This window comes from Myxine glutinosa, chromosome 7 (assembly GCF_964187855.1).
Source record: "Myxine glutinosa chromosome 7, kmMyxGlut1.1, whole genome shotgun sequence".
Classification (NCBI taxonomy): Eukaryota; Metazoa; Chordata; class Myxini; order Myxiniformes; family Myxinidae; genus Myxine; species Myxine glutinosa.
The window spans coordinates 163,241,874-163,269,736 of NC_136267.1; the positions used below are offsets into that span (position 1 = coordinate 163,241,874).

The 27,863-nt window shown below is 49.0% G+C and overlaps 1 protein-coding gene across 1 annotated transcript in view; it reads left to right on the top strand.

Annotated features, from left to right (window-relative positions):
- The window catches only part of DNAJB11 (DnaJ heat shock protein family (Hsp40) member B11), a 66,895-nt gene extending 44,590 nt beyond the window's left edge, over nt 1-22,305 (top strand). The window contains exons 9-10 of the mRNA XM_068123519.2: nt 5,393-5,552; nt 21,810-22,305. Of these exons, the coding sequence (XP_067979620.1) occupies nt 5,393-5,552; nt 21,810-21,874 (225 nt within the window). The 3' untranslated portion in view covers nt 21,875-22,305. The remainder of the gene's footprint in view (nt 1-5,392; nt 5,553-21,809) is intronic.
- The last annotated feature ends 5,558 nt before the right edge of the window (nt 22,306-27,863 follow it).

A 27,863-nucleotide genomic window follows, 5' to 3' on the forward strand; every position in this document is an offset into this window, starting at 1 on the left:
CCGTGCCAGTTGGCCTGAGTGAAATGCCAGACTCGTCGACGCTGAGCAGGCTCCCTGAGGATGGTCAGAGAGATGTCCACTTTAACAAGGACATGATCAGATGATCCGATCGGAGCAGAAGAAGAGCAGCAGACATTTTCAGGGAAGTTAGTCATAACCAAGTCCAGAAGAGAAGATGTTCCGTTGACTGAGATCCGGGTCGGGAAATTGACAGATTGTGTCAGTCCCAGTGAGTCGCAGAAGTCCTTTGCTGAGGAGCCATGGCTGGTGAGAGAGGTACCCACACCCAGCCAACTGGCATGATGACAGTTGAAATCACCACATATGAGGAAGAGAGAGTTGGGATGAGTAGATAGAAGTTGGTCCATATCATCAGACAGCGAGATGTAGATGGAGTCATCACTGTTTGGTGGACGGTACAACACACATATGAACAAGAGGTGGGAGCGAAGGGGAAGCCGTAGCCAGAGGTATTCCTGGGGGTGAGGTGGAGAGAGTGCAGTGCAGGGCGAGTGAGGAAGAGAGTTTTTGATAAAGATAGCAACCCCGCCTCCAGGACGAGGCTCAGGTCTATCATACCGGAGGAGGGAGTAGCCCGGGAGAGATACTATGGAATCAGAGACATCATAAAGGAGGAAAGTTTCTGTTAAGCAGATCACGTCTGGTTTGACAGAAGCAACCTGTATGGAGAGATCAGTTAAGTTTGAACGAAGGCCCCGGATGTTTGAGGTCCATACCGTTAATGAAGAGGAAGGGGGAGCATCAGATACAGAACAGGGGGGAGGAGGGGTAGGGTAAGATGTGGAAGAGGTGGAAGAGGTAGGGAGAGCTGTTGAAGGTGTGTCAGAGATTTCAGAATAGCTCGGAGAAAGGGAAGGATGGGGCGGACAAAAGGTTTGATGGTGATTGGGTGAGCCACAATGAGGTGTTATTTGAGGAGGGGGAAGAGCGAGGCAGAAGGTTGGGGGAGATGGAGGTGAGAGTTTGAAGGGGGAAGAAGCGGGGAGGACGCTTTGAGGAGGGGGAGTGAGCGGGGGGAAATTGAGAAGCAATGAGGGTGGGGAGATTTGAAGGGGAGGGGTGAGGGGGGAGTTTGGGAGGGAAGGGACAAGGGGAGGGATTTGAAAGGGATGGGATATGGGGGAGATTTGGAGGGGAGGGGTGAGGCAGGAGTCTAGGAGGGGAGGGGCGAGGGGGCGTCTTGGCGGGGAGGGGTGAGGGAGTAGTTTAGGAGGGAGGGGGCAAGGGGGGAGATTTGAAAGGGATGGGTGATGGGGAAGATTTGGAGGGGAGGGGTGATGGGGAAGATTTGGAGGGGAGGGGTGATGGGGAAGATTTGGAGGGGAGGGGTTATGGGGAAGATTTGGAGGGGAGGGGTGAGATTGGATTTTTGAAAGTGTACGATTTATGGGAAACGAACATTTATTGCAAAATGAGTTTCTTGTGACCTTCGAGTTAAAAATACGTTTAAGGACGCTGGATGGAGGATGGAGTGCAGGAGAGTTTAGGGAATGTAGAACAAAGGCACTATAGGAGATGGATATTTTTTTTGGGATGAATTGATTTGGTGAGCAAGTCGAAAGCAGCCTTTTAAAGAAGAAGAAGAAAAAGGTGTTATAAAATATGACGGAATACATAACTTGAGGGGAAAGTGTAAACATTGAAGGTTAATGAGTGAAAACTATCTGGGGAAATGGGGGAGAAACACGTGGTCGAAGAACGAACGAACGAATAAGAATGAATAAACGAATGAGAACAGAGAAGGAAATGTTTTTTTTTTTTTTTTTTTTTTTTTTTTTTTTTTTTGAGTTGAGATTTACACAAGGAAGTAGGCTATGGGTGAAAAGACTGGGAATACAGAGAACGAAAGTTATTGGATCACAAACGACGGACCACTGAGAGAAAAACAAAGCCTCAAGGTTGTACAGTGCACACTGTACAAGGCCTTGCTCGCGACACGGCAAACAGACGATCAATTTATGAAAGATAAACACCGAGAAACAACCAAAGTTGCACACAATAACTTCACACACCGAAAGATAAATACAGTTTCGACAAAATACAATTGTGAACAGACTTAACTTCGAAAAACGTGGAGACCGTGTGGAGCTTCGAAAATCCCTGCCGCCGTCTCCAAGATCTCGCGAGATGATCGCGACAAAGTACACCATACATTCAAAGTACACCGCCCCATGCCAAATAATTAAATATGCTGCAGCGCGGCATTGCCGGGGTGCCTCCGGCGCCCGGCAATACCGCAGTGCAGCTCATTGAGGCTGCATTGGGAGGGAGAGGTGTACACTAATTGATTGATTAATTGTATAATTAAAATCAATAAAAGATTATCACAAAATATTTTCATGATCAATTGGCTAATGGCATAACTAAACCACTAGTGCTTCATCCGAAGATGTATCTTTTAGAAATTTAATTAAATAAGTCATTTATAAAAAATTAAATAATGAATTGATTACTCAATAAATAATTAATCGATTAATCAATAAATAATTAATAGATGAAATGATTAATCAATAAATCAAAAATATCCTTGATAGCCACATCACTTGGTCACTCATGTCCAAATATTAGCTTCCCAGCTCAAAAGGTGCCTGAGATATTGGCCAAATGAGAAAGAAAATAATTAAATGATTAATAATGAAAATAAATAAATAATAATCATAAAAAAATTAAATTATTAATCAATTTGGTCAGAGAACACATAAACTACCACTATTTCATCAGAATCTGTAACTTAAAAACAAAAAAAATTTTTGGTCATTAATCGAATAATTAAATACTTAATCGATTAATTGATTAATTAATAAATCAAAAATATCCTTTGCAGCCAAATCGCCTGGTCATTGGCATGTCCAAATATCAGCTTCCTAACTCAAGAGGTGCCTGAGTTAATGATCAGAAGAGAAAGGAAATTTGATTAATTAAATATGTGCTTAATTAATCGCTAATAATTAAATAACTTCTCAATTTATTGATTAATCAAAAAATACCGTTTTTGACAAAGCACTTTCCCACTATTGTGCCAAAATTTCAGCTTCCAAGCTCAAAGGATGGCTGAGATATCGCCCGGACAACCAAACAAACAAGAAAGAAAACAAGAAAACAAGAAACCAGAGTGAAAACTGAGTACTCTCTTTCAGCGTGCGTCACTGCCGAGCCCCCTTTGGTGCCCGGCAATGACGATTTGCAATGCCTGGAGATGGCATAGGAAAGGAGCGGTGTACAACAAGTACACATACATTCAAAGTACACCGCCCCCTTGCTAAATAATTAAATATCCTACAGCGTGGCATTGCCGGGGCGCCTTTGGCGCCCGGCAATACCGCAGTGCAGCTCATAGAGGCTGCTTTGGGAGGGAGAGGTGTACGCTAATTCATTGATTAATTGTATAGTTAAAATCAATAAAAGATTATCACAAAATATTTTCTTAATCAATTGGCTAATAGCATAACTAAACCACTCATGCTTCATCTGAAGATGTATCTTTTAGAAATGTAATTAAATCAGTAATTAATAAAAAATCAAATAATTAATTGAATAATCAATAAATAATTAATCAATAAATAATTAATCGATTAAATGATTAATCAATAAATCAAAAATATCCTTGATAGCCACATCACTTAGTCACTCATGTCCAAATATTAGCTTCCCAGCTCAAAAGGTGCCTGAGATATTGGCCAAATGAGAAAGAAAATAAATAAATGATTAATAATGAAAATAAATAAATAATAATCATAAAAAAATTAAATTATTAATCAATTTGGTCAGAGAACACATAAACTACCACTATTTCATCAGAATCTGTAACTTAAAAAAAAAAACATTTTTTGTCATTAATCGAATAATTAAATAATTAATCGATTAATTGATTAATTAATAAATCAAAAATATCCTTTGCAGCCAAATCACCTGGTCATTGGCATGTCCAAATATCAGCTTCCTAACTCAAAAGGTGCCTGAGTTAATGGTCAGAAGAGAAAGGAAATTTGATTAATTAAATAAGTACTTAATTAATCGCTAATAATTAAATAACTCCTCAATTTATTGATTAATCAAAAAAAAAAATAAGGTTTTTGACAAAGGACTTGCTCACTATTGTGCCGAAATTTCAGCTTCCTAGCTTAAAGGATGGCTGAGATATCGTCCGGACAAACAAACAAGAAAGCAAGAAAGAAAACAAGAAACCAGAGTGAAAACTGAGTACTCTCTTTCAGCGTGCGTCACTGCCGAGCCCCCTTTGGTGCCCGGCAATGACGATTTGCAATGCCTGGAGATGGCATAGGAAAGGAGCGGTGTACAACAAACAAACAACCAGGGTGAAAACTGAGTACTCCCTTTCAGCGTGCGTTACTGCCGAGCCCCCTTCGGTGCCCAGCAATGACGATTTGCAATGCCTGGAGATGGCATAGGAAAGGAGCGGTGTACAACAACCAGAGTGAAAACTGAGTACTCTCTTTCAGCGTGCGTCACTGCCGAGCCCCCTTCGGTGCCCAGCAATGACGATTTGCAATGCCTGGAGATGGCATAGGAAAGGAGCGGTGTACAACAAACAAACAACCAGGGTGAAAACTGAGTACTCCCTTTCAGCGTGCGTTACTGCCGAGCCCCCTTCGGTGCCCAGCAATGACGATTTGCAATGCCTGGAGATGGCATAGGAAAGGTGCGGTGTACAACAAACAAACAACCAGGGTGAAAACTGAGTACTCCCTTTCAGCGTGCGTCACTGCCGAGCCCCCTTCGGTGTCTGGCAATGACGTTATGCAGCGCCTGGAGATGGCATAGGAAAGGAGCGGTGTCCAATTACTTATTTTAATATGATGATGTAATTAAACAAGTCCTCAAGTGTTGTCAAGTGGCCCTCTTAAGTGCCAGTTTGCGCATGCGATGGAATGGTCAGTACATGATACGGAGCGGTTGCGGCCGAATATAATTAATTATGCTCGTGTCGTGTGGCATTGATGAAAACAATGTTTCCAAAAGCATAGAATCAATTACGAGTAATATTTGTTGCTAAGTAATTTATCGCTCATTCAAATTTTTCATAAAATGTATTAAATAAATTGCAAGGAAAACTGCTTCATAATATGTTGTGAGTGTACACATTTCATTGTTGCGGTTGAGGGTCGATGAAAACCTAAAACCTCCAGAAAGTGTGGTGGGAAGGGGGAACCTCTCTTGTCTACCCTCATCTTTTATGTCTTGAATATTATCATGCTACAAAGTATTTTTTTTTTTTACTAGATGATCTCTTTGTTTACTTAAATTGTTTGGATTGAATGTTAAAACAAAAGATACCTGTTTGTTCTAGATTGTGAGCATATGGGATTGTAATATCTTCTTTTTTTTTTCATTCTGACGTGGGAAATGGCAGGTGCACATTGTAAGAGACAAAGTCACGTGGCCAGGTGCCAAAATGCGCAAGAAAGGCGAGGGGCTGTCCAACTTTGAAAACAACAATGAGCGTGGCGCCCTCGTCATCACATTTGATGTCGAGTTTCCAAAAGGAGAACTGACGGCCGAACAGAAAAAAGGTGAGTTGTGTTTGTATTTGGTAATGACCAGTTTTACACATTTCTTAGTCTGTTGGACAAAGTCGGCATCTGAATAATGTGGAATCCTTGGATGGAAATTCAAAGACAAAATGCACAGTTTTTATATTTTACCTTGACTGGGTCTAATGCCTAAGTCACACATAGGCGGATTTGTCGGCGACTACTGGCGACTGGAAAAATCGCCACCACCCGCCGACAATCGTAATGAAACCGTAATGGACGGTCGCCTGTAGTCGTGGTTATCCTCCCCAGGTCGGCTGCAGTCGGCAAGAGCCGCAAAGGGGCCAAATATTTTTTTTAATGTTTAAAAACGGCGCGCTCAGTCGCATTCGAAAAAAATCCGCCATGCTGTCGTGATGGAACCGCCATGCTGTCGTCGGTATCCGTAATAAGAGCGTAAAGCGGCTGCAACCCAGTCGCTCATAGTCTTCCGCAATCGCCCCACCAGCTAGCACGGCAGAGATGCGAATGCCATACGGCCTTCCTGCGGCATCTTCCCGACTACGGGCCGATACTGTTGCGGCTGCATATCGACTACAGAAGAACTACCACGTCTCCCCTGCGGCTATGGGAGACTGACGACGAGAGCAGTAGGACTAGTGGCGGCCGAGTTATGGCCATTGGCGACAAAGATACGACTGCCTGGCGACTGCATTACGACATTCCACGATTTTCAGGCCAGGTTTATAGGGGTGGACATTTCAGCTCACTGCAGTATGGTCAAGGTCTACCAAGGGTCTCTCTACCAACATCTATCATGGATGATGAACATAGGATGAAGCTGGTCCTTCTGAATGACTTGGCAGCACTGGACCAAGATATTGCTGCGAATGACCTACTGCTGGCTCATGCTGAGCTCCATTCCATGGCAAGACAGGATGGTGTGAGGGTCTCCGTGGAGTGAGGTTATGTGGTGCCGACAAGGATATGGCTTTATTGTTTGGACTTGGGACTTTTGGGAACTTTATTTTTGGGACTTTGGTCCTTTGGAAATAATTTGTTGGACTTTCTTTTCATTCTCTCTCCCTGCAGAAAAGTTTGATTATTACATTACAATGATACATCTTTGTTATTTGTTATTGCACATCAAACATCTTTATGCTTCATGTCATACATCATTGAAATGAATAAAGGGAAATGTAAAATAGAGAAATAAAGATTTAAAAAGTTGTGTGAATCGTCTCCAATCGCCGGCGGTCTTATTGCAGTCTTGCGGACGTCGGAGTAAACCGCCACCCGGCCCCAATGCAGTCGCCGCGATCCGCCATCGGTCGTAATCTAGCTGCCAGACTGTCGCCATGCTGCCGCCGTGCATCCGCAATGCAGTCGTCTTCGATCTTCAACAGTCGCCATCCCACTCGGGGCGTCGTCGCAATGCAGTCGCAATGTGGCCGCCTGCAGTCGCCATACTGCCGCCTGACCATATTTGACCACCCGAAATCGCCAGTGGTCGCCGAAAAATCTTGATCGCCGGCAGTCGCCGGTAGTCGCCAAAATATCCGCCTATGTGTGACTTAGGCATAAGGTTCGTGCCAGAGGAGCTACAACACAATGCACACACATACACGAGACAACGCCGGACTTGACTTCAGATAAACAAAGCTGCTGACCTTGGGAGAAGTGAATATCTTATCAGGGTACTACGTGTACGCCCATCTTTGTGACGTCTCTTTTCTCTTCCCAATTGGCGGGGCAGTTGAGAAATTTTCTCCTCCCCATGGGATGCCAACCCACAAGTCTACCCGTGCTCTATCCTCTAAGTGCTGAGTGTCAAGGAAGGAACCAGCACTCATTTTGCTTGGTACGACACTGCCAGGGTCAGAATCGAACCACTTACCTCACATGTTCAGTGGAAGCCACTGATTGTTTTTTATTTTATTTTTATCAATTTTTTTTTCTCTCTCTTGGAGCTCTTCATTTTTCCCACAATCCCAAACTGCTTTACTATAAAAGGAAGGGGAAGAAGAAAAAAAGATAAAGTTAAGAAACAGCAACTGGAAAAGGATGGTGTTTTAAAATATTTGAAAGCAGGAAATGATGTGGCAAATTTTCAAAGGTAGCAAGTTCCATAGTTTTGGAGGATATCTGAAAAATACTCTGATGCCAAACATTTTCATCCTAGTTCGAGGAACTGCAACGAGATACCCATTGATAACAATCTCGAAGGCTCATCGAGGGTTGTGGTGGGAGATGAGGAGGTTGATGAGGTTGCACATGTAATCCATGCAGGACAAAGACAAATCCCCACCATGCAGGACAAAGACTAATTACGCCATACCTTCTGCCTGTTCTTTGTTCTGTATAGTCATACCTTGTACTTGTTCTTTATGGTGATTTGTGGTATCAGTATTAATTTGTAGCATTTCAATTCACATTTTAAAAGTGAGTTCGATGGATGAAGATAGGTGTGCTGTGAAGGCTTAGTATATTGAGGACCCTAAACTTGATGCAGCCCTAACACTCAGCCAGGTGACATGGTGGCAGTTTAAATCGCTGCGGACGAGGAACAAAGTTGGGATAGATGGTTATGCACTGCTCCATGTTAGAGAAAATGCATGTGTATGTACGAGTATAATAATCATAATGAAGTAATGTCAAATGGTAGGTAAGTGTTGTGGAGAGGAATGTGCACAGCCAGAGGTAATCCAGAGGGCTATGGGGGTTTAGCATAGATAGTGATGAAAAGAGTTCTTCACATTGATAGCAATGCCACCTCCAGGAGTATGGATGAGCCTGCAAAAATTAAACTAGGAATTGCCATCAGGAGACGTAGGAATGTCGATATCCTGTAAGCGGAACGTTTCTGTTAAGTATATTGTTACAGACGTGGCTTGGATGTTATTTACCGAGCGGTTTTATGGTATGACCACGTCTGCACAAGTTACCCGATTGTGCCCGAACGTTGACTAATCGCGCTATGCTAGACCAATGAAGGAAAAAGAAGACACACGGCTGGAATTAATACGACACGACACCAGGGATACGGTTCTCAAAGGTTGTTATTACAATAATGCGGAAGGTTTAGATTACAGGGACAAGAGGGAAACATAGGAAGGTGGGCACTTAAACACACTTATATTAACCCCAACGGACGACAGATAAACGGGACAAGGCTCACTCACACGGGGATTGATGGACAGGACAGGCGGGTAGCGATCGCTCCAGGTGCACCTGGGCTCAGGGCCGGATCACGTACGGTCCAGTTTAAGAGATGCGGTGGAGGTATTGCAGCGCTCGAGGGGTGGAGACTTCTCTCTCCAGGCTGGGGGCGCATCTGACGTCACATCCGGCGCGTGGCCGCGTATATCCGGCGGGGAGTGACACGCCCTCGGCTCGTTAGCTCCGCCTCGTGGAATCGGCACGTTGCTTCTCATTGGGTGCGTGCGGGGGGGGGTTACTGGCTCCGCCCCTGACGAGGAGCTGACAGCCAGCCCCTTCGGGGTAACGCCGTGGAGCGTATGGTCATGGCGGGTAACCGAGCCGGTGTGAGGACGCACACTCCCCGCCCCTCTGTTGTTGTAGTCGTAGTTGTAGTTGTAATTGTTGTTGTAGTTGTTGTTATTGTTGTTGTTTGGGGAAGAAGATGGGAGGAGGTATGGGAAAGGTCCTAAACTCACTACTGATGCCATATAATCACATTCTGGTGCAACGAAGAGTCATAATTAATGGAGACGAGGCCTTAACTGACATAGAATAAGAATAACTAGGAAGATGTCCGAAAGTTGTCTACGTGTGGTGCGGTGGACCTGGGCACGACATTTAATGGGGGAATAAGGGGAAGGTCGGCTCTACTGATTGTTATTTACATGCAATGGGACTAGGGAATGGGGGATCGGGGAAAGTTGGGGAGTATTGGAGAAAATAGGGGAATATTTACAAGCGGATATGGAGGCCAAATTCCATATTCGCAACATTGCACCCTTCTCTACCCTCGGGGCGTCCCGACCCGATAAATTTTTACCTACTTTAGTGTGGCACGCAATGTAGTTCCCTCTACTATTAACTCTACCCTGAGTGCGACAGTTTTACAGATATTCACAAATGAGTAAATATGTCCCCCTGCGACGTTGCACCCTTCTCCTCACAGAAACACACCCACAGGATAACCGAATCCGGAAAGAATCCTCAAACTAAACATACAGCCGGTAGGGAGCATTATTTACAAGACTACGCTGCTATTTACACTACGATCCAGGACCTGTTTTTGGAGGAACACATGCAGATGTTATGCATAGAGAGAGAGCGCGCTTGCCAACATCGATACACCAACCCACGAGTGCTCTGTGGCCGACGGCCTTTAATAACGTGCAGAGCACCCTTTCCCAGCATCAAAAGCACCACCCCACCACCAATCGGTGCAGTCACCATTGTTCATTGGAATAAAAATAAATTCGACAACCCCTAACCCTGCAGGTGTCTCTTGCTCTTCTTGTGGTGCACTTGGTGGTGTTAACTATTAGTGGTTCACCTGTATGGCATAGGTGCCACGTTGACCCATAGGTCCATCCCCGGGTGGTGCTTGGCCGCAAACGAACTGCGGTCCATTGTGGGTGGCCACAAACATTGCGGTCCATATGGTGTATCGATCCCGGCAGCAAACAGCGAAAGTGCAGGCCCACAACTGCGCAGCCAGCACCTCTCTCTCCTCTCTCTCTACCCCAAAGCCAGATCCTCGGAGGTGGGAGACAAAAGAAGAAACAAGTGAGTAAGGTGGTAAGGGCGCAAAAGTGCACGCAATATAAGGTAATGCACACTGGGGGCACATGGGAACCAGGTGAGACAGGTACGTTCCTATCGTACGCCCCCCCCCACCAGGTAACCTACATGGCCCCTCCCTTACCCCTTACTGTATCCACACAACACAACACTACCCATAAACATCTACTTTACAAATCAACAAACATCCCTACTGTCTTCCCCGTTCCTCCCATAAACCAAATTCGTCTTCTCTCCCTCCTAACCAATCAAATTTGCCATTTTCAACTCTCATCAAAATTTGCCATTACCAATTCATCATCAGTCCCTCCTAGGGAGGGAGAGATGGAATCACCCCAATGTCTCATCCACGTCGTGATGCGTCTCACAAATCCTCACAGCAATCTCATTTCCTGCACAAAACAAAGAAAACACAGGTGTGGAGTCATCATCATCACCACAGGTAAGTGGCTGCGTATGGTGCGACAGGTTCATCAATCCTAACTATTTCCTAAATGACTTTAACAACTTTACACTACCCGGGGTCTTTCTCCGGCCAAACCATTGGCCCTCTTACACTATGGGTTCTAAAAACCAATTCCCATTGGCCAAACTGTGGTGCACTTCAATTTGGGGTCTCACTCCCCCGATTCATCTCCCGGTGCCCTCGCACAATTTCTGGGCTGCGGCGTGTACCTCTCCCAGTGGGTCTACCCACCTGCACACCTCCACCACTGCAGTTGCCTCCGAGCTTACCTGCTCCTTACCCTAACCTAACTACCTGGGGAAGGCCCTCTGGCTCTCTCCCCACTCGGTGCCCTCTCTGGCACTGGGCTACCCGGGTCCATCCTCCGGATCCTCGGGCCCCATCCACAACTCTACCGGCTCCCAGAGCCCACCTGCGGCCTCACCTGGCCGACATCCTCACAGTGGTGGAGTGCCCAACCAACTACACGCACTAACAGGCTACACGCCCAGCCATTTCCACAACACTAATGCACCCATCCACAATACCATTCTGCAACCGCACCACAAATGCCAATATCCAACCACAATTTACCTGTACCCTCTACCTAACACTTACACTACCCGCCCCGGGTATCCGTGATGGGGGTCCACTCTTCCCCCATTCACACCTTCGCACCATGCACACCACTCCGTACCACTTACTCCAACTCTCTCCACACACCTGTACTTGCACACCTGTGCTCTCATTCTTGGTGCCGCCTGCACCCTTCTCTCCCCAAGCGCATTCGCGCTGATCCACACACTCACTACTCACTCACTGCTCCACACACCTGTCCAGTTGCACACCTGTGCAATCACACCTGTTCAATTCTCACACACACGCGGCATCATCTCATCTAACTACTCCCTTCTGAAACTTGCGCTTCCCAGTCGTCCCTTTAAACTATTGCGCTCCCTCGTCATTATCATCCATACTAATCTACCTGCGTCCCCACTACAGGTATCAGTCACTAACTAATCTTAACGTCACCTAATGTCATCTTCTAGGGCCCTATCAATATAACCTAACCCACCCGGGCTAGTTTTCACTGCCATACACCCCATAAACTATTGCTCCTTTGCCCCCCCCACCATGGGAAGGGTGGCAGGGATGCCACCCTCTCCCACCGGGCCTATCGCTCCTCAATCCCCCAGTCCCCTGGCACTAATAAGCCCCCCCTTATTCAGAGGTACTGGGTCCCGCCTCGGCATCTAAAGCCGAGGCAATCCACGGGGGCGCCTGCTCGCCGGTGTAAGGTCTTATCCGGTCGGCGTGGACGATCCGAGGGAGGGCTCGTGGCCCCATTTTGATCTTAAAGACCACGTCACAGATTTGCGACAGGACGACTCCTGGGCCTTGCCAGGGGGAGGTGAGTTTTGGGCACCTTCCCTTCCGCCTCCGGGGATTAAAGAACCAAATCTTCATCCCCGGAGCGTATTGACTCCCCTGGCTCCGGTCGTCGTACCTGCGCTTCATCTTTTCCCCCGCCAGATGGAGTTGGCGGCGGGCGAAGGCATGGACTAGCTCCATGCCTTCCTCTAGGTGACGTGCGTACCCCTCCCTCGGCGGGTTAACCACTGTGTCTGGCACGGGACCGCATAGCAAGTCGGCGGGAGCCCGTAACTCCCGCCCATACATAAGCAACGCTGGACTGCATGCGGTGGCCCCGTGCTGGCTGGTTCGGTAGGCCATGAGCAAATAAGGGAGATGTTCGTCCCAGTCATCCTGACGGGTGGTGGTGAACAGTGCCAGTTGTTGGATTAGAGTTCGATTGAATCTTTCCACCATCCCGTCAGATTGAGGTCTTAAAGGCGTTGTTCTGGTTTTCCGAATTGACAGGAGACTGCACACATCTTTTAGCAATTTGCTCTCAAAATTTCGTCCCTGGTCGGTGTGCAACTCCTGTGGAATCCCATGCCGGCACACAAATCCTTCCACGAAGGCCTGCGCTACCACCCCTGCTTCTTGGTTGGGGAGGGCGTAGGCCTCCGGCCACTTGGTGAAATAGTCCATTACAACGAGGATATACTTATTACCTTGGCGGGTGCGGGGCAGCGGTCCTAGAATATCCATAGCCACCCGCTCAAGGGGGGCCCCCACCTGATGTAATTGAAGGGGGGCCCTCATCCTCCGTGCTGGTCCCTTTTTGGCAGAACAGGCGTCGCATCTCCGACACCAGTCCTGTATGTCGCGCCCCATATTCACCCAATAGAACCTCCGGCGGACCCGAGATATTGTCTTTGTCCTGCCCAAATGGCCGCCGGAGCGGGTACCATGCACCTGTTGCAATATGACGTTCTTGAATTTGTCAGGGACTATCACCAGCCAGGAAGTTCGATCAGAGGGAACCTCCACCCACTTGCGATACAAGATGTTGCCTTTCAATTCCAGGGTCTGCCACTGAGCCCAATATGCCTTTGTTTGTGCCCCGAGGGGGGTGACCTCTTCCCCCTTTGGTCTTTGCCCCAATTTGACCCATTGGAACACCGGCCCCAGAACAGGATCCTCCTGCTGGGCCGTGCTCCAAGCCAACTCTCCAAATTCCTCGTCCGCGGTTAGTGGCAAAATTGGCCCTCTCACCCGGGTTGCCCGGACGACGAGAATCGGGGCGGAATCGCCCAATTGCTCCCTCTCCTCGTGTCTCGCACAAAATTTACAGTTTTCCCCCAGACAAGGACGCCGAGAGAGTGCGTCCGCATTACCATGGGCCTTCCCGGCCCTATGGGCCACATCAAAATCGTACTGCTGCAACTTTTCCAACCACCTTGCAATTTGGCCCTCCGGTTCCTTGAACCGAAGGAGCCATTGCAAGGAGGAATGGTCAGTTCTAACCAAAAATTTCCGCCCGTACAAGTACGGGTGGAAATGGTTCATGGCAGCCAGCATAGCCAATAACTCTTTGCGAGTGACGCAATAATTTCTCTCGGGCCTACTTAAGGCCCGACTATAATAACCAATCACTCTCTCCACGCCCTCCTGTGTCTGAGACAAAACTGCGCCCAATCCTTCCTGGCTCGCATCCGTGTCCAGGGTAAATGTCCCGTCACTAGTGGGGTAAGCTAGAAGGGGTGCGGATGTTAGACACCCCTTCAATTTTTGGAAGGCCTCGTGGCACTCCCGTGTCCAATTAAATCGCGTCCCCTTCTCCGTAAGCCGGTGGAGGGGACGGGCCAACTCCGCAAATTTCGCCACAAAGCGCCGGTAGTAGGAGCAGAGTCCCAAAAATCCCCGCACCTCTTTGATGGTACGTGGTGCGGGCCACTCCTCTACCGCTTTAATTTTGTCTGGGTCTGTTTTTACCCCCTCGCGGCCAATCACGTGACCTAGATAGGCCACCTCTCTTGCAAACAAAGTGCACTTACTCGGGTTCAGCTTCAACCCTGCCTGTCTGAGGCACCCGAACACCTGGTCCAAATTAGCTAGTGCCTGGGGGAACGTTTGGGCATGTACCAGGACGTCATCCAGGTACACCAGGCATGATTGCCATGGCATGCCGCCTAGTACATGCTCCATCAATCTCTCAAAGGTGGCGGGGGCGTTACACAAACCAAACGGCATCACAGTAAACTGATACAGTCCCTTACCTGTGGAAAATGCCGTTTTCTCCTTCCCTGCCCTATCCATCTCCACCTGCCAATACCCACTCTTGAGGTCCAAAGTTGTGAACCAATTTGAGCCCGCAACGGCATCGAGGGTGTCATCAATCCTTGGCAGGGGATACGAGTCCTTGAGTGTCACGTTGTTTAGCTGGCGATAGTCCACGCAGAACCGCGTGGTCCCATCCTTCTTTTTGACCAGCACAACAGGTGACATCCAAGGACTTCCCGAGGGCTCGATCACACCTGCGTCGAGCATTTTTGCAACCTGCTCGTCAGCTTCCGCCCTCTTGCTCCAAGGGAGCCGTCGGGCGGCCTGACGAATAGGCCGGGCCTCACCGGTGTGGATCTGATGTTTCACCAGGCCCGTACGTCCAATATCCTCGGTGGACAAGGAGAAGAGGTCCAAATGGGACCCAACCAGTTTGTGTAAGGCCTCCCTCTGGGTACCTCCCAACTCTACGCTGCTACGATTTACCATCTCGCAAATGGGATCGGGCCAATTCCTACTTGTCATTGAAGGCTCCCCCCGGGGTCGGCTCGGCTGGACGTTCTCGCCCCTCACTGTCGCGACTTCCTCAACGGGGGTGCAGCCAGCTACCCTCGTGCCCCTTACTATAGTGCGTGGTTCTGTACTCATATTTATTACTCGGACGGCCACTACCGGTCCGTTCGTTTTTACAAGGGTGCGGCCCACGATTAAACCCGGTATGGACTGCGCTGCCACCGGTTCGACCAGGCCGCAGGACTCCTGCCATGTTGGGCGAGCTGCCCATCGGGCCGGCACTATCGCCTCGGCCCTTGGGGGGATGGTCACGGCCTCGGAAGCCTCCAGCTCCGCTCTCTCGGCCGTGCTCACTCCCCCTAACGGCAGCTCTTCTACTCCCACCTGCAGGATCCCCCGGCACAAGTCGATTTTACAACCGCTGGCAGTCAACAGGTCCAACCCTATTAAACATGGGTCGCACACCTCCGCCACCCAAACATCTATCTCCCTCCTTACCGACCCTAACTTGAGGGTCACAGAACCACGCCCTATGATCGGGGCCGTTACCCCGGTAGCAAGCTGCAAACTATAATTTTGCAGGCGCTGGATCTTATCCCAGCCACCTGCACTCGAATCAAGGACCACAGGGCTGATGATCGTGGCGCTAGCTCCTGTGTCCACTACGGCGTCTACCCCCACGCCGGCAATTTTGCATCTAATTGTCAGGCTACCGGTTCCAATTTGGCCACAATAAATGACCTGTCGCGTCAATGAGGGCTCTCCTCCATCCTCTGCTGCCGAACACCGCCCTACGTGCCCGACACCTTCTAGTTTCCCGGGGTCTGGCGGGGGGGTGTCTGGGGTCGGCTAACCCGCTCCCCCCTGGGCGGAGTTGAGGACCTCAACTGCCGGGGATCATCCCGGCGCGCGTTTCGACAGTGCCGCGCCAGGTGACCCAGGCGGTTGCAGGTATAGCACCTCACCTGGTAAGGTGCTTGCCTCCGGAATTCCAAATTCCCCCCCCTGTAGGTCCGAATTGGATTACCCGCTCGTGGTCCACCGCGGGCCACCTCCGGGGCCGCCTGCCATGGTCCAGGTCCTGCCAGGCGCTGGTCCACCAGCCTCCGGACCATGCCCGCCAGGTCAGGACCCACGTCGGGGGCGGGCCCCCTAAGGGGTCCGCCCTCCATCGGGGGTCCCATCTGGCGGACCGCCATTGCGAGACGCTCGCCCCCCCGGGCCAGGGGCCTCGCTGCTTCCCAACGGGCCGCAGCGTCAGCCGCCTGGCTCAGAGTCTGCGGGCGCCACATGGCGAGCTGTTGCCGGAGCTCAATATCCGGGAGGGCCTGGATAAAATGGTCCAGCGCCAGGCTTTCCCGGGAATCCGCTGCCATGCTAGCATGTGCGATCCCCACTGCGCGGCGAATGTCGTGGGCAAGTTCCCCGATGGCTTCCTGGGGCTTGCGCTTTCGCAGCGCGAGCTGAGCTTTAACAAGCTCGCTCTGCTGTTCTATTCCAAATCGATTAATTAGGGCGTCGCGGAGGGCTGGCAGGGTGAGAGCACCCGCTGGTAATGCCGTCAGCACCTCCGCCGCCGCGCCGCGCAATGCGGCCACCAGGTGTACTCCACCTTCGTCCTCACCCCAACCGTTACCCTTACACACACAGTCGAACTGCGCCAGGTACGCGCGTAGATCACTCTTGCCGTCATACGGCGCGAGTGGGACCTTGTGGGACCACCTCGTATGCGAGTCGTTGCCCGCCGGCCGGACCCCGTGCGTCGCCCCTTGCGGGGTCAGCGCGGGGCCGAACCGGCCGGGCCCCCACAGTACATTACCCCCAAGGGGCTCTCGTGCCTCCCCGGTCCCTCCAACAACTACCCCTGTTGGTGTCGATGCATGGGTCACACCTCCGCAACCCGCTACCCATTCCATACCACCACAACCTTGCTCACCCACACCTCGCACCTCTCGTTCCATACCCTCCGGACCAGCCATACACCTCACTCTTGGCCTCTCACGAACATCCGGGTCTATCTCGACCCCCAAGCTTATTAAATCACCTGGCGCATCATACGCACGACCATATTGGTCACCACTTACACCGGGTCCTCTTTCTCTTCGCTTCTCCTCCATCACCTGCGAATCCCTCATCCGGTTAATGAGCACATCATCACGATCCGAACACAGACTTTGGACCAATTCTTTTACTTCCTCCTTTATCTCTTTCTTATCCTCTCTCCGTCGCTTCTTAATTTCGCTCACCCCTTCTTCCACTTCTTCTAATTTTTGCTTCATCTCCCTCATCTCTTCGTGCGCCCCTTTAAGTTCTTCCTCTAACTCCACTTTATTTTTTTCTATGTGCTCCCGCACCTCCCGCTCTTTAACCTCCATTACCTCTACCACCTTGTCCATTTTCCTCGTCAGGTCCTCATGTACCGTCTGGCACTCTTTTTTAATTACCCCTACGTCCTTTTTCATCTCCTTCTGTGTCGATTTTAAACCCTCTATTACCGCTGTGTTCTTCTTTACCTGGTCCCCCAACTCCTTTTGTCCCACTGTCAGTTGTTCTACTCCCAGCGTCAACTCCTCTATACCACCTTGCAATTTTACAGTCCCCTTTCTCACCTCTTTCTCCATGCGCTCCTTACAGTGCCTCACCTCCTCGCGCACTCCTCCGACCTCCTCACTCACTCCTCTTCTGATCTCCTCTCCCATCACTTGCATCTCCTGCCCAGATGCCACCCTCATCTGCTCCATTTCCTCCCTGTGAGCATCCAGTTTGGTTTCTACCCCCATTCTGACCCCCTCTATCTGCTGCTCCATTTGTTTAACTTCCCTTTCCGCTTGGTCCCTCATGTCCCTCAATTTGCCTTCCATACTGTTTTCTAACCCCTCTAACCCATTTTTCACTCCCTCTATTTGATTCTCTTGAGCGGCCATTCTGTTTTCTACCCCCGTTAACCCATTCTTTACTTCTTTTATCCCGTTGTCTAACCCCTCAAATTTCTTTTCTAATCCCTCACCGGTACCCCTCATTTGGCCCTCCAATCGCTCACCCTGAGCATCCATCCGGTTCTCCAATCGCTCACTATTCTGGGCCATAAGGGCCTTCATTTGTATAAAAAAAAGGCCCCAATCCATCGGGGGCGCTGCCACGGTCGCTGGCGCGGTGATCAGCGAGGCGCCATTTTGCGCGCCCGCTTCTTCGTGCGTGACGGCGCTATTTTGCGAACCTGCCGCCCTCACTGCTTCGCTCTCCTCCTGTCCCTCATTTTGGTCCTGGATCGACCCTACCTCACTCTCCTTTACCGGACCCCAGCTGTCTTGATCCGCCATAGCGCGACTTTCAAAATTCGGTTTTTATTTTTTTATTTTCGTAAAACAAATTCAAATTTCGCCGTTATAATTTCGCGCGGGAAACGCGCTCCGAATCGATTTTCCCTCCCAAAATTTGGGCCTAACTAATTTAGTCCCGGGTTCGAATTCCACTCCTCGACACCAATTGTTACAGACGTGGCTTGGATGTTATTTACCGAGCGGTTTTATGGTATGACCACGTCTGCACAAGTTACCCGATTGTGCCCGAACGTTGACTAATCGCGCTATGCTAGACCAATGAAGGAAAAAGAAGACACACGGCTGGAATTAATACGACACGACACCAGGGATACGGTTCTCAAAGGTTGTTATTACAATAATGCGGAAGGTTTAGATTACAGGGACAAGAGGGAAACATAGGAAGGTGGGCACTTAAACACACTTATATTAACCCCAACGGACGACAGATAAACGGGACAAGGCTCACTCACACGGGGATTGATGGACAGGACAGGCGGGTAGCGATCGCTCCAGGTGCACCTGGGCTCAGGGCCGGATCACGTACGGTCCAGTTTAAGAGATGCGGTGGAGGTATTGCAGCGCTCGAGGGGTGGCGACTTCTCTCTCCAGGCTGGGGGCGCATCTGACGTCACATCCGGCGCGTGGCCGCGTATATCCGGCGGGGAGTGACACGCCCTCGGCTCGTTAGCTCCGCCTCGTGGAATCGGCACGTTGCTTCTCATTGGGTGCGTGCGGGGGGGGTTACTGGCTCCGCCCCTGACGAGGAGCTGACAGCCAGCCCCTTCGGGGTAACGCCGTGGAGCGTATGGTCATGGCGGGTAACCGAGCCGGTGTGAGGACGCACACTCCCCGCCCCTCTGTTGTTGTAGTCGTAGTTGTAGTTGTAATTGTTGTTGTAGTTGTTGTTATTGTTGTTGTTTGGGGAAGAAGATGGGAGGAGGTATGGGAAAGGTCCTAAACTCACTACTGATGCCATATAATCACATTCTGGTGCAACGAAGAGTCATAATTAATGGAGACGAGGCCTTAACTGACATAGAATAAGAATAACTAGGAAGATGTCCGAAAGTTGTCTACGTGTGGTGCGGTGGACCTGGGCACGACATTTAATGGGGGAATAAGGGGAAGGTCGGCTCTACTGATTGTTATTTACATGCAATGGGACTAGGGAATGGGGGATCGGGGAAAGTTGGGGAGTATTGGAGAAAATAGGGGAATATTTACAAGCGGATATGGAGGCCAAATTCCATATTCGCAACAATATAACTGTCATGAGCAGCAGTACAGTAGTAGCAGTAGTCACATAGACCTGGTAATAATAATAAACTAGAACGGCAATCTTCGACGTCGACCAATATGCCTCCACTCACATTATTATATCATTATACACACTTATACCAAGTTTGAATTAAATCTCTTCAGCTGGTCTCAAGTATCACATTTTTACCTGACTTGACCTTTGATCCCGAAATTTAATCAGTTGATCTTTGCATCATAATACTGTACTAGCGTGTGACTCGGCGCGCTCCGCGCGCCTCACCGCACATCGTTTCAGAGGGGTAGGCATCTTTGACCATTTCGGTGTCTTTTGGGTTTCATGGTGTTTTGGGTCTTCATGGCCATTTGGGGCTTCAGGGTCTTTTGTATCCTCTGGGCCTTTAAGGGTATTTTGGGTCTTTGAGGTGTTTTGGGTCTTCATGGTCTTTTGGGTCTTTGGTGTCTTCAGAGGCTTTTGGGTCTTAAGGGTCTTATACCTTTTGGGTCTTCAGGTGCTTTTGGGTCTTAAGGTTCTTTTGGTTCTTCTTGGTCTTTAAGGGTATTTGGGTCTTAGGGGTGTTTTGGGTCTTCAGGGTGTTTTGGGTCTTCGGGGTGTTTTTAGTCTTCGGGGTGTTTTGGGTATTCGGGGTGTTTTTTGTCTTCGGGGTGTTTTTGGTCTTTGGGGTGTTTTGGGTCTTCGGGGGTGTTTTGGGTCTTCGGGGGTGTTTTGGGTCTTAGGGGGTGTTTTGGGTCTTCGGGGGTGTTTTGGGTCTTCGGGGGTGTTTTGGGTCTTCGGGGGTGTTTTGGGTCTTCGGGTTGTTTTGGGTCTTCGGGGTGTTTTGGGTCTTCGGGCTGTTTTGGGTCTTCGGGGTGTTTTGGGTCTTCGGGATGTTTTGGGTCTTCGGGGTGTTTTGGGTCTTCGGGCTGTTTTGGGTCTTCGGGCTGTTTTGGGTCTTCGGGCTGTTTTGGGTCTTCGGGCTGTTTTGGGTCTTCGGGGTGTTTTGGGTCTTCGGGGTGTTTTGGGTCTTCGGGGTGTTTTGGGTCTTCGGGGTGTTTTGGGTCTTCGGGCTGTTTTGGGTCTTCGGGCTGTTTTGGGTCTTCGGGCTGTTTTGGGTCTTCGGGCTGTTTTGGGTCTTCGGGCTGTTTTGGGTCTTCGGGCTGTTTTGGGTCTTCGGGCTGTTTTGGGTCTTCGGGCTGTTTTGGGTCTTCGGGCTGTTTTGGGTCTTCGGTGTGTTTTGGGTCTTTGGGGTGTTTTTGGGTCTAAGGGGGGGTTTTGGGTCTTCGGGGTGTTTTGGGTCTTCGGGGTGTTTTGGGTCTTCGGGGTGTTTTGCGTCTTCGGGGTGTTTTGGGTATTCGGGGTGTTTTGGGTATTCGGGGTGTTTTGGGTATTCGGGGTGTTTTGGGTATTCGGGGTGTTTTGGGTATTCGGGGTGTTTTTGGTCTTCGGGGTGTTTTGGGTCTTCGGGGGTGTTTTGGGTCTTCGGGGGTGTTTTGGGTCTTCGGGGGTGTTTTGGGTCTCCGGGGGTGTTTTGGGTCTTCGGGGGTGTTTTGGGTCTTCGGGGGTGTTTTGGGTCTTCGGGGGTGTTTTGGGTCTTCGGGGTGTTTTGGGGCTTTGGGTATTCGGGGTCTTTTTGAGCCTCAGGGCCTTGAAGGGTATTTTAGGTCTTTGTGGTCTGAAGGGTCTTGGGGGAATTAAAGGGTCATCAAAGGTCTGAGGGGTTTCAGCAGTCTTAACGCAATTAAGAGGGTGGTAATTTAATTTGAAGAAGAAGAAGACGTTTTCGTCGCATATAAACATACATACATAGCGACATACATAACCATATACGTTTGCTCTATTATAATAAGAAGATATACTTTTGCCAAGTTTGGTCAAAATCCCATGACTGGTTCGTAAGTTAGCTCGATAACAGAATTTTTACCTCTGACCTTTCACCTCTTTACAAGCAAATTCCATAGTTATTGCATGGTTATTTTACATTCTAGTTGTACATACTTGTACGAAGTTTCACTTGGATCCTTTCAGCCATTCTTAAGTTATCGTGGTAACGAAAACCTATAGTGGACGGAAAGCTCAAACAATGCCTTTGGCGTGGAGGTATAAAAAAAAAGAATTCAATGCAGGTATCTGTGTTCATTTCCGGTTTCAATTTGTTGTCCCAATACGGTTGGTAATGATCATATTTTTAATGTCCATTTTTTTGTAACCATATGTAATGTTTTTAACCCCCTTCTTTTTGTTTGAGATGTTTTACCTTGTTTTTAACAGACAAAACTCTGACCGTTTACAATTTACAATTATGGCAACTTTCTTTTTCCACGTGCTTAACTTGGAATAAATTCTCCTTTCAGAGCTGCAGCGAGTGCTGAAGCAAGAGCCCACTTGGAAAGTCTACAATGGCCTTCAAGGCTACTAGGTTGTACTGACCTAATGGACTGCTTGTTGACTCGGGATGGGTAGAACTGCTCACTTTCCTGGAGAGTATCTTGCAGGCAGCACCTACAGTTTTCCCGAAGGTTTTTGGGGGACAGGCCCTGTGTTCTCTCTACAACACTTTGAGGCATATGAAGTATGGTCTTGATAGGCCCAAACTTCTGACGCAAGAGAGCCGATCTGGACTAAAAGGAGTAAATATTGGAACGGTTGTTTTTAATTGCCATTGGCAAGCAATGCTGATGGTGAGAATGAATTCTACCCTCAGGGTAACTTTTTGGAAACTTGGGTCGTTCCTGTACCTTTGTGACATTTGTTGAAATAACTTCCCCCACCCGCCCTCTTGAATCTCTACTCGAGCTGAGACCAAGGCGTTGTGAATATTGATGCCAATAAATTAACAGTACAACTGGATTTTGTTTGTTCCTGCATATTGTTTCTTTAACTTGCAATATACTTTGTTTGAGCCTGCGACTGAACTACATTGGAATGTACGTTGTTTTTCCAGTGACTCCACTCAGACCTCAGGTCCAGAATCCTGGTTTAAAATGGTGAATAGCAAATTGGTGTTGTACACAATTGAAATTGGGTTGTATCATTATTATTAATAAATGTTTTTTTTTCCACAAAGTGTAACATTACTTAATTTCCTATTCCTTTGCAAGCAATTTTGTAAATAAAAAATTGCCTCATCAAAAAAGTCATACAGGGACACTGATAATGGAAGGGAGACTCCACCACGGGTATAAAAGAGGCAGAAGCGAGGCACAGGTAAAACTAGAGTCATAGAACACCTTACCCCATGCAGTCTTGAGAAAAAGGACATAGGAAGGGTCTTTTAAACTCTTGCTTTGTGTTTTGCACTAAAGCAGCGCTGGGTGCTACCATTTTCGTATGAATGCTGAATCTAACAGTTACTCTGCCCTTAGGGCATGAGACAGCATGTATATTATTGCGGATCCCGTGTCTGTCAACATACGAAGGGGAGGGGTTAAGACCCCGCTTCCCCACAGTCCACGGGCCGTCGACCGCGACGAAGCTCACGCCCGGCGGGTTGCGGAGCAACTCCAGTCGCCATTCCCCCAACCACGGGCCGAAGGGTTGACCGTGATCTGAATACCTTCGAGACCACATGACCGGGTATTGAACCCCTCGCGATCCCACACCTAGTTCAATCAGGCGCGCCGAGCGAATAGCACGGTGTGGGTCACGGTTTTACACTGCGTGATCTACGGACCTAATCGAGCAGACGAATTTGGTTCGAACTATGCTGGGTCAATGGGGAAGAGGACGCACACGGGCAGGTCGAGAGGAAATACAATGTACACGTCGTTATTCACAAAAAAAGTACGAGAAGCAGTCTTAACATAAATCCTTACCTTGCTATTCCCAACACAGGCGCCTGGCACACACACACAGGGGATAAGTCACTCCGGTTAGACTCGTACGGGGAGGACGTGCGGACGCTGATTCGGGTGAGGGCAGTTCCTGCGCGGAGCGTACAGGCCGATCCGGTAGACAGCGCGAAGGAGGATCAGCATGAAGAATGATCAGCTTGGAGAACGACCAGCTCGGAGGAAGGTCAGCACGGAGGAACGATCAGCACGGAGAAGAACCACCTCGGAGGATGACCAGCACGGAGGAGAACCAGCCCGGGCTACGATCAGTACGGACTTTTATCAGGGGGGAAATGCCCTTCTGGAAGGTTCCACGGCCTAGCACTGGTCGCTGTTGGTCACGTGTGGTCATTCAGCCCCGCCTCCTTCTGGAAGGTTCCATGACCTACCATTGGCCGCTGTTCGTCACGTGCGGTAGTTCATTCAGCCCCGCCTCCCTCTGGAAGGTTCCCCAGCCCGTGCTCGCCCACCCATGAACCAACGTCTTCTTCAATAACACAAGGGGTTGGAATCCTGCCTAACTCAACGCATATATGCTTTAATTACTACAGAATGGAAAGGGAGCTAATCTTTACATTTAATAAGAAATAACTAACTAATGCAGGCTTCATGTTGTCGTGTAATTAACTAGAGGGGGTCTCTTTTATTGCTCAACCATAACAATATATATATATATATATATATATATATATATATATATATATATATATATATATATATTGGTACGGACCGCGGATAAGATGTTGGTTTTGCCGAGCGGACGCCCCGCGGCCCTAACAGTTACCCCGACTAACCTGATTCCTGAACGTTGGCCGGATCGCGCCACAGATATTCAATAGGGAAAAGACAAAGGCGACACGGATGTGAAGAAGGCAAAAAGGTTGGAAATACGAATATAATTTATTTACTATTTACAGGCTCAAAAAAACCAAGGAGAAGGAAAGATAAGAAAATAATATACAGAAGATTTTAGAGACAGTGCAAATTCCTTATACAAACTTAATTAAATACCCAGGGACAAGACACACAGAACAAACTCACGTACACAAAAGGATGGAAAGGCAGGAGGTGGATGGCTGGAGGGAGAGGAAGGTCCAAGAGGTCCTGCAGCACGATCGGCGCGTTTAGCAGCCGCCGTTCCTTCGCGGCCCTGCTCCAAAATGCCGTCCAGACCCCAAGCTGCTGTATCTGAAGCAGCTGTTGTTGTGGCTGTGGCTGTGTTGCTGTGTGGACGTCGCGTGCTTTCTCCAGGCTTCTTGCTTAACTCCTTTGCTTGGTCCAACTTTGGCGAGCAAGGCGACGAATAGCAGGCTTTGTGCTTCCCTGGACGATCTCACTCTCCAACAACTCCTCACCATCGACAACCACGTTGGTTCGTGCGCGCGCTTTTATAACGCCTCCGGCGATCAAGCCGCCGGCCTTCAGGACATGCCCATCGGTGTGCTCACCTCGGCCCTGGTTGGTCGCGCGACCCTCTGGCTCCGCCCTTGATGACGACGGGCGGGCACGCCCTTCTTCCCCGACCCGAGCACATGTTCAATGGTGGTTTTGGAGGGGATGTAATTTGCAACCGAGGCTTGGCAATGACGAAAGGGGAAATGGAGGTTTTGGGAATGGGAATGAAGGGAATCTATCTATTTCACTTGGTGCAATGGAGTGTCATCTTAATGAAAGACAAGGCCTTACCCTAAGACACATAATAATGATATAACTATTGAACAGGGGTGTTATGGTGTCCTCCATGTATGCTTTATGGAACTAACTACGGGAACGCCCTTCTGACCTTTATACAACACTGGAGGCAGGAGGGTCCAGAATCAAGCAATATTAATAAAACACACAATAAAAAAATACAATCCTCATATCCACAACACTGCACCCTCCTCCTCTTAGGCACAACCCGGGCCTATAACTTTAACTTAGTGTGACACGTAGGTGTAGTTCCCTCTACATTTAACCTGACCCTGAGTGCGACAGTTTTAAAACATAAATAAATATGTCCCGCTGCTCCATTGCACCCTACCTAACAGACTCACGCCCACAGCTAACCGAATTGCGGAATGGTCTTCAAACTATACACTGACGGTGGGGAGCATTATTTACAATGACGTTACTTTATTTACAATACGCAACCCGACCTGTGATTGTTCTTTTGGGGGGGAGAGACAGTCTGCTCTGCATCAATGCACCATGAAAGCACCCAAAACGCACCAACACACCCTCAAGCACCAATCGGTGCACAGTCATCATTGTTCATGAATAAAAATAAAAACAACAACCCCTAACCCTGCAGGTGGTCTCTTGCTCTTCGGCTCCCTCTGCTGGCTATTATTATTTTCCTGGTGTTGTCATCTTCCTTTGCTGGCGGCCTATTTGCACTATTAAAATGCACCCAACGTGTCCATTTTTATTTATTTTATTTATGGCTCACAGGGCCGACTAGTGTGGTTCACCTGTGGGGCATCGGTGCCCTGTGGCCAAGGTCTGCCAGCAAGATTTCGGGCCTTCATGGCCGATTCCAGCAGAGGGGCCATGCCCCAACCCATGGGGTCCATAAGTGGTGCTCAGCCACAGACATGTGGTCCATAATGTGGTGCATCGATGCAGACAGCTGGTTCTGGGAGTTCCGGGCGCACAATGGCGGACTCACGCACACTCCCCTCGGCGCCCAGTGGCGCACAGGTCCTCGTGTGGGAGACAAAGGGGGGGGGGGAGAGACAGATGAGCGAGGGGTAAGGTCACAAGGGTACACCTCAAACAAGGCAATGCAAGGCGAAATGCGTACGGAGAGCGAAGTGAGAAAGCTCGTCCCTACCGTACGTCACCCCCCCTGTCACCTACACTACCCTTGCCCTTACCCCATATGTACAACAATCTACACATTTACAAATCCGTCGCTACCGTCACATCTTCCCCCTATACCAAATTCGTCTTCACTCCCTCTATCCAAAATTTGCCATCACCCAATTCATCATCAATCCTCCTAAGGAGGAAGAGATGGAACATCAGCACAATGTCACACCCACGTCATGATGCGTCTCACAATCCAAAACATTTGCATCCTAAAAATAATAAAAACATGGCATGGTGTGGAGTTACATCACCTCAGGTGAGTGGATGTAGATGGTGCAAGGAGATCTCCATCCTAACTATCCTCTAAATGACATTAACACACTTTACACTACCCGGGGTCTTCCCTGCCAATCCATTGGCCAACTTACACTATGGGTTCGAAAAACCAATTCCTATTGACCAAACTGTGGTGCTTCTCAATTTGGGGTCTCACTCCCCCGATTCATCTCCCGGTGCAATTACACAATTTCTGGGCTGGGGTGTGTAGCTCTCCCAGCAGGTCTACCCACCTGCACACCTCCACCACTGTAGTTGCCACCCGAGCTTACCTGCTCCTTACCTAACCTATCTAACTGGGGAAGGCCCCTCCTGGCTCTGTCACCCCTCGGTGCCCTCTGGCACTGGGCTACCCGGGTCCGTCCTCCGGATCCTCGGGCCCCATCCACAACAACTCTACCGGCTCCCAGAGCCCACCTGCGGCCTCACCTGGCCGACATCCTCACAGTGGTGGAGTGCCCAAACCAACTACATACACTAACAGGCTACACGCCCAGCCATTTCCACAACACTAATGCACCCATCCAAATACCATTCTTTCACCCGCACCACAGATGCCAATATCCAACCACAATTTACCTATACCCTCTACCTAACACTTACACTACCTTCCCCGGGTATTCGTGATGGGGTCCATCCTTCCCCCATTCACACCTTCGCACCATCCACTCCACTCCATAGTTTCCACCATACTCACTCCATGACCATCCATTCCAATACTCCATATACTCCATACCATTTATTCCACACAACCATTCTCCATACACCTGTCGTTGCACACCTGTGCAATCACACCTGGTGCCACCTGTACCCTCCTTCCTTCCTGGACCATTTGGTCAACACAACACACATCACCATCACTCCCTCATACACTGCTCCATCCACCTGTTCAGTTGCACACCTGTGCAATCACACCTGTTCCTTACACACTTTTCACAATACAATTCTGAATACACCTCCAACACTCACACGGCATCATCTAATCTACCTGTTGCCCTGCTAACTTAGTGCTCCCCATCTTCCCTTTAAACTAAGCACATACCACGTCATTATCATCCACTCTAATCTACCTGCGTCCCCACTACAGGTATCATTGTCACTACCTAATCTTAACGTTACTTAAGGTCATCTTCTAGGTCCCTATCATTATATCCTAACCCTCCCGGGCTAGTTTTCACTGCCAAACCCCATAAATCTAGTGCTCCTTTGTCCCCTCTTGTGAGAGATGGCAGAGTTGCCATCCCACCACATCGGGTATCTTCTATCAATTTGGCTCATCCAATTGCAACCAATCAAAAATTTTCCAATTACTGCCAATTCTATTCACTTTTCTAAATTTCGGATCAAAAACACTATCAATATCATCATCGTCGTCCGCTATATCCGAGGCTCGGTGCGTCATGACATCATTAAACTCGGCTTCGTAAAGCCGAGCAATGAATTCGG